Raw genomic sequence first — 8,025 nt, 5'->3', positions numbered from 1 at the left:
TGGATAAAATAACTGGACCACAGTCCAAGAAAAAAAATTATTAATTTAATTCAAAATTAGTTGGTAAATTATGGTAAATGGTAAATACACAATTAATTATACACAGATGTCAACAACCCGTACATTCCAGATATTCCCTACAAGATGTAAATATTTCATGGCTTTCATCAGGTCCCTTGCCACAGTAAAAATCAAGCACCATGCAGTCTGCATTCATAAACTAGGTGCTTATATACCTGTGGGAAGGGACCTGATGAAACCAATGAGTAGATCTGAATGTCAACTAAATCTCCCATCAGTCACTGTTGAACAGATCATGCAAATGTATACAGTCCTCTGATAACTGAACGTATCAGTGATGGGGCAATTAAGAGATCGTGCACAAAATGTCTTTTTAGAGAGAGAGTTCATTTCCACTTGAGGTCACAAATAAGGGCAATATGGTCTGACGGATGAGAAACACTTGGTAGCGCTTGGTAAGTTGTCACCTCCTCGTGGCTTGGCATGGGAATGACCTGTTCCACACAAAGCACCTGTGGATCCAGGAAGATATAGTCCAAGCAGCCATGGAAGCCACCCACATAGTTGGTGTAAGATGGCTCTCCACAGGCACTCTGGAGCTGAAAGGGGTTGTGTAGCTCCATGGGGCACTGCTCGTCGGGCCCGCCAGAGGTCCAGTCAGGATGTGTTGTGGGTACAGTTCCCTGGCTCAAAAGCTGGAATAGGCCGGAAGAAGGGGTGCTATTGAAATCGCCAAAGAACAGCAGAGAAGCACCTGGGTGTTCCACAGAGATAACCTGCTTCAAATGACGTAGGGCAATGGCAATCTGGATCAGGCGAACATTTCCTCCTGTGCGGGAGACAGGAAGACGATCATGGAGTACATTAAAGAGAGTGCTAATAATCTAAAATGTATCTACTTAACTTTTTCATACATACAAGCATACCTTTGGGGTGCCAGTAGAGATGAGTGTTGGCAACACATACTGGCTTTGAGCCATTACTTAAAGGCTGAAGAACAGTCACCTGCAAGAAAATCAATTGAAAAATGAATTTCCATCATGCGTTTACAGTGTGGAATGGACTGTAGGTCACTGGGTATCATTAAAAAAAAAAATACCTGCAATGTAGTTGATCTTCGCATCACCTGGTCCCTCAAAATAGAGTTCTTGACGAGATTATCCAACAAGTCAGAGTGAAGAGGGTCATTTGTTAGTGCCTCACTTAGCATTATGTCGTGCTGGCTGAGCAGTTGTAGTTTAGACTTCCGAAAATATGTTGCAAGTCCCTCGTGCTGCTTCTCCTTGATTTTAAAGACTCCTTCCATACCAGAGGCATCCAATGCAGGTGACAAACTATCACTGAAGACTGCTTTGTCAACCTCCTGAAGGCAAATTATGTCAGCGTTATATCCCATCAACTCTTTTTTGATTAGGTTTTGTCTGTAGTCAATCCCCAGTGCATAAGGAGGGCAGTAAGGATACAACACTGTTTTAGAAAGATCAGTTTGAGCATAGATATCTGCCAGAATGTTGTAAGACACAACTCTCAATGTTGAATTGTCTGTAACTTTTTTTGTGTACAGGTGGCGACTGTCAAATGTGCAAACTCCAGGTCCTGCTTCAATAGTACTACTAGAAACCAATTCCGTTGCAACCCCACATTTGGTCTCATTCCCAGGGATACAATTAAACTTTACTTTCAAACCAATATCCATATTTGAGGGCGTGAACACACGGCTGGTGCCAGCCTCGACCCAGGAGTCATGGTTAGGGTCATTAGATTTAAACCATGTAAAGACACAATAGTTTAAATCCCCGAATTCTATTTCCAGTTTTGGACAAACAGGAAAACCTGCCAAAAGTGCGACAGGCAACTCCGCGGTGGTGAATGTCGGAGGGTTCCGCTCAATTTTATATTTCATTTCCCCAATATGTAGAACAGCTCCATCTTGCCACGCATCAAAGTTGGACACATCATTTGCCACATAATCGCCGTTGTACTGCAGTCTCACAATTGGCACAACGGCCTCACATGGTTCATTTAATTGCTTCTTCTTGGACTTTTTATCCTTTCCCTGGGCCTTGATGATGCCGTTTGATATTCGTGCTAATACTTTACCTAATTCTTCACTCTGATCCCTTAACATGTGCTTCTGGCTCCCACTGAGCATAAATGAAATTGTTAGCTTTCCCTCTAATGGTACACATCTTACCACTGCTCTTTCCATTGTCTTGTAATACCGGAGACAAAAACTACTATGGTAGTCCCACAATGAAATACAATTACTGACCAATAATCGCGAACGGAGCGCAAAGTTCCGCAACATATGGACAGCTGAATGTAGCGACTGGAAAGTGTAGTTAGCAAAGCTACGATACGGAAATGTCACCAGACATTTAGCATGACCTGATTCGACGCAAACGATCCATAGTCTACAGAACAAGTGAAGAAACGATGCCTATTTGAAAATAATCGTGTGGTGACCATTGACTGTATGACGATGACCAAAGGGCAAAGAAAGGTAGGAAAACGCGCACTGCTATTGCGATGTATGATTGACTTCTTCAGCAGTGTGAAACAACTTCTTCTTCTTCTTCTTCTGTTTCTTGGTAGATGACTGTATACCGCCACCAACTGTACAGGAGTGTGTACTACCATGAACGTCATGGTTTCTAGGCTTATATTAAAGAGACCCTATGCAACTTTTTCATAGTCATAAAATCGCTTAAGGTCCGATCACATTACAGGCGGCATGCGCTATGAAACCCATTCATTTCAATGGGTTGAGAGCGCAAAAATGGGTCTGCCGCTGTGCTCAGCAAAGCGCAGCGCCGGCGGCATTTTGCCGCTTTGCCGCTGTTGTGCGCTGTAAGTGAATGGTCTTTTGCGCGGAGCCCAGCAGTAACCGCATGCGCATGCCGTCTATAATGTGATCGGGCCTTCAGAAATCGTTGTTTTGCTTGACTGACCAGTTTTATCGAAAACAGTCACATTTCCTCCCGCCCCTAGTGTCCCTCTCCGCTATTACAACCTTGCAACTTTCTGATAAACGATCGTTTACATCTGGAAGTCAGAGACGCGAAAGGAACAAGAAGAACCACGCTTGCAATTTATATATTTATATATAGCCTATATATGTATAAATATACACGCTAAAGCTGTCGGGGAAGCTCTGCAGAGAAATATGCAAGCATAAAACGAGCGAAAACGAAAAACTAAACCGAAACCAGAGATGAAATCGCCAATCCTGCATTATTCCTCTTTAATTCAAAACAAATAAACAAAATAGAATAATAATAATAAAAAAGAGTATTATACTCTGTTCATTAAACCAGTATTTTTAAGGTAAATAAAAATGCCCTTTTCTTGCAGAATTTCCTGTATTGAGTTCTCCCATTTATTTTTTATTTTATTTTTCTTTTTAGCTAATACTGCTTTCATCATTAGTACATTCGTTTCAAATAATCTTCAACGTAACGATGCCACTCCATGTTCAAGGTCTGTAGGTGCCTTAACCATTGGTGGTTTTATCTCAACATTTTGATTTTTATCTCAAAATTGTGACTTTTTATCTCAAAATTTTGACTTTTATATCTCAAAATTTTGACTTAGCATAAACTTATTTTTTTATTTCCCTGGCGGAAATGGGCTTCCATATAATTGACTTACCTTGCTTATTTTTTTTTAAAGCTATTGTATGGCAATTGCTGTTTATTTTTTTTAGGTGCCAGAAGTCCCAACCTGGAGCCAGAGGTTGCTATTGCAAGTCAGATGGAAGATCTATAGGCATCTGAAAAGTGGTGTGCACAGGATGGCAAGAGTTGCCGCAGGCAATGATGCGATATGATATATCACATAGACATACTGTGCAGAAGTGTAGGGTCACTTCGAAATGTCCTCTTTAAAACAAAACAACAACAAAAAAAACACTGGACATATCAAAGTGAACCCCCAAACTTTGTAATGGTGGTATATTGTACATATCTGCATTACTTCTAACTATTGCACCTGTAGGCTGCTAGTGTGGGTTTGCTGTTATTAGTTTGCTTTTATTAGTTTGCATTAATTATATTCATCAATTGTAATGTATGCTTTCTTTATCTTTTACAGACATTTGACATTTACTGTGAAAGGTATCAGAGCACCTCTCCCTACCCTGCAGGATATCAGTATACCAGAAGAGTACAACAATGGCCCAAAACTAAAGACATTTCACGCTCTGACATGGACTGTTTAAACCACTGAGGTCAAGCAGATGTCTCTGGCAGACTGAGGGAACACCCACAAAACAGACTGAGGATGAGTTTCTCTGCTCAAGCCATCCGCATCCTGAACACACATACATAACTCCTTAATCATAGACCTGCCATACTACACACACTGTGCTTTTAACCCCCTGGGTCATTCTGTGTCAAATCAGATGAGGTTGTTGCTGCACTGTCTCAGGTTTTGTTCAAACCATGTCTACTCTGTTGTCTATCAACGTCCACTTCAGTCATACATTTGAAATGTCTTAATAAATAACCATAGTTAACATTTTTTTGTTGTCTGCAGTTAACTGAAATATTTTAGAATATGAGTGATTCTACCTTTACTATAAAAAGTAATCACAGTAACTTACTGGCAACAATTAGCCAGTAAGTTACTGTAAATACAACTGAAATCACAGTATTTAATAGTTTTTCATTTTAGTAATACATAAAATACAGTAAATGGAAATACGGTACCTTTATTGTAAAAAAGTATTTACTGTAAGTTACTGGCTAATTATTGCCAGTTTTTTACAGTGTTTGACATTTTAACATATTTCATCTGGTGCGACCCAGCTAGCACCAATATTCACACAAATACTCAACAGATCACTGGAGCATTGCAAAGTGCTTCAAAAGCTCCACCATCATCCCAATCCCCAAGAAACCCCTGGACTGAATGACTACAGACCTGTGTTCAGGCCAGTGATGATGCATTCAACATGGGGCTGCACTTCCTGCAATACCTTGACCAGCCAGGGATCTATGTCAGGATCCTGTTTGTGGACTTCAACTCAGCGTTCAACACTATCATACATGAAATACTCACTGCCAAAACTCTCTCAGCTCACTGTATCTCCTGCCATCTGTCAGGGAATCTCCAGCTTCCTGATGGACAGGAGTCAGCATGGCTGAGAGATGCACATCTGAAACACGTACAACCAGCACTGGTGCTCCACAGGGGTGCATCCTTTCCCCACTGCTCTTCTCCCTCTACACAAATGACTAAGACCCTACTGCTCCAAAGAGCCAGCTGTCAAACTCTTACATTTTGCAGATGACTCCACTGTCATTGGGCTCATCCAGGACAGTGACGAGTCTGCATATCGGCGAGGTAGATAAGCTGGTGCTCTGGTGCAGTCAACCTTGAGCTAAACACTCTAAAGACTGTGGAGATGGTGCTTGACACCCCCATCACAATATCCAACAGCCCAGTGTCAAATGTGGACTCATTCAAGTTCCTGGGCTCCATTATTTCCCAGGATCTGAAGTGGGAGTCCAACATCAACACCTTCCTTAAAAACACTCAACAGGGCCCCAGCCGTGGCGCGACTGGCTGGGGTACCTGCACCGCACGCTGGTGACCTGGGTTTGATTCCCGCCCCATGGTCCTTTCCAGAACCCACCCCAACTCTCTCTCCCACTCACTTCCTCACTCTCTACTATTCTATCTTATTAAAGGCATAAAAGCCCAGAAAAATATACTTAAAAAAAAGCAGCTGGCTATCCTCTACAACAGTGGTTCTCAAACTGTGGCACGGGTACCACTGGTGGTACGCGGACTCTGTTGTGGTACTCAGGGAGTCTCCAAGATGTTTCATTAAATAATCACTTCAAATGATATAAAACATAATGAAAAATCATAGAAAAAAATAAACAAACTAGCATTTATCTTTCTTGAAAAGAACTAGCAAAACAATGCAAAACTGTAAAAAATATTATTGGCCTACGCTACTGTATTTTAATGCTGGTCATAATGGTGGTACTTGGAGAGTCAATTGTTCTCTGAGATGGTACTCATTGTGAAAAGTTTGAGAACCACTACTCTACAAAGCTGCTATTGCATCCATCCTCTGCACATCCATCACCATTTGGTTTGGGGCCACCACAAAACAGGACAAACACAGATTACAGCGGGAAAAATCACTGTTGCCCCCCTGCCCTCTCTCTAGGACTTGTACCTGGTACACTGGTAGGACCAGGAAGCAGACACAGCTGCATGCACCCTTTTTAGCCTCCTCCCCTCTGGCAGGCGCTGCAGATCCCTGCACATAAAAACAACCAGACACAAGAACTGCTTCTTTCCCTTCGGTTATCACATACCGAACTACAGCTAAGTGGGGCCATCCCCTCCTTGGCCTTTCACCAACTTACCCCTCACATTACATACATATCATTCCATATGCATCTTGCACTCATTACATGCATACATTTTGCACTATTACTTCTGCACTTTATATCCACTCCACTTCATGTGTACTTGTCTTGATACTATACTGTTTTTGTATATTGTGTGCCTGTGCCTATATTGTTGTACAGCAGGGGTCGGCAATTAAGTTTGGCCTCGGGCCAGATATTTTCCGAGCCATTACATAGCGGGCCACAAGTTCACAACCAAAACAATGGCTAATTTAATTAATTAATATCGGAGGAGGTAAAAATTATAGGCGCTCTTGAAATGACAGAGCAGAGACATTCAAGCAGGCTGATGTAGGTTAAATTTGTCGACTGGTCATTGGGGGCGCTATTATATGCCTGTGTCTTTAAAAAATAATAATAAAAAACACCAGGAAAACATTTCCACGCGTTGCTGTTAGCTGTCAAAAAATGGCACTATGAAAAAATCTGAAGAGAAAAGTTAACAGCGAAAACAGGATCTTTAATGATGAATGGACAGAGAACTATGCCTTCATCCTCCCTAATTGTATTAATGCAAAACCCACATGCCTGATCTGTAACAACTAACGAGGGTTTCTCTGCATGCAAAGAGTACAAGACGGCACCACGAAAGTAAGCATGCTAATTTAAAGGTTGCGTTCCTAAATAACACGCACGCTATTAATGTTTAAAACTCGTGTTTTACTTTTCACAGTTCTATGTGCGTAAATTGCCTGTTTGATGTCAGGCCTGTTTAAAAGAAGTCGTGTTTTAATTATCACCATAAGCCTATGTCCGTTGTTTGAATGACAACATGTGTTTTAGGGACTAGCTTGGAATTTGAGAACCAGCGCTGTCCACTGACTTCATTTGATTTTGCATGTTGTGCGTTCACGCTGCACCTCGCTGCGTGCTTCACTCGTATTCAGATGAAACAAATATCTAAGCATTTAGATTGATTGAAATTCTTCTGTTCTGGAAAGTTACGTTTCAAAATAAAGAGCATGTTTGAGACTGGCAGTCCGATTTTTAAAAAGTTTTTTTTTCATTCTCTGGTTCAAAAGATCTCACGGGCCAGATGTTTTTTGCTTGCGGGCCGCATCTGGCCCGCGGGCCGCCTATTGCCGACCACTGTTGTACAGTATGTAGTATTGTCTGAATGTTTACTATGTCTATTGCACTACTACATGTCTACTCATACAATAAAAAACTGATTCTATAATTCTGATTCTGATTGTTCATACGATTATTTTGATGCTTTATGGCCACCATATTTCCTGCTATTGTTGCATACTGTAGCTTACTGTTGCTCCACAGCTGATCATCTTTATCTTCTTTTTGAAAGGCAGTTTGCAACTTGCAATTGGTGCATACCGCCACCAATCTATTATATACAGTCTATGCCTACTATACAGGAGTGTGATGAGGGACCTGGCAGATCAATTGTGTTGCCATATGGCAACAGTTAATCTGTAGTGTTTCTAATTGGTCATCTATATTAACTATCTACTTTGATTTTGGTATGAGAAACAGTTAGGTCACATGACTAGAATATGTTGTTAGTACTTCGCATTTCTACCTAGAGGTACCTCAGTGACCACCACCACCTGTCCGC

At 41.4% G+C, this 8,025-nt stretch overlaps 1 protein-coding gene across 3 annotated transcripts; it reads right to left on the bottom strand.

Moving 5' to 3' along the window:
• Positions 1–32: 32 nt before the first annotated feature.
• pde12 (phosphodiesterase 12) lies at positions 33–2,588 on the bottom strand. 3 transcript variants are annotated; one of them, XM_062544679.1, is made up of 4 exons: positions 2,216–2,582; positions 1,121–1,384; positions 948–1,026; positions 33–850 (listed from the first exon to the last, which is right to left on the bottom strand). In XM_062544679.1, exons 1-4 carry the CDS (start codon positions 2,327–2,329, stop codon positions 408–410), a joined length of 900 nt encoding a protein of 299 aa, XP_062400663.1. In that variant the 5' UTR covers positions 2,330–2,582; the 3' UTR covers positions 33–407. The 3 variants fall into 3 exon arrangements, with proteins under 3 accessions (XP_062400663.1, XP_062400664.1, XP_062400661.1); XM_062544680.1 differs by having other exon boundaries at positions 2,294–2,582; XM_062544677.1 differs by having other exon boundaries at positions 1,121–2,588.
• Positions 2,589–8,025: the final 5,437 nt, after the last annotated feature.

The sequence above is a fragment of the Sardina pilchardus genome, chromosome 9, assembly GCF_963854185.1.
Source record: "Sardina pilchardus chromosome 9, fSarPil1.1, whole genome shotgun sequence".
In the NCBI taxonomy this organism is placed as follows: Eukaryota; Metazoa; Chordata; class Actinopteri; order Clupeiformes; family Clupeidae; genus Sardina; species Sardina pilchardus.
The sequence above is the reverse complement of the archived record's forward strand: the minus strand, read 5'-3'. Positions and strand labels throughout refer to the sequence as shown.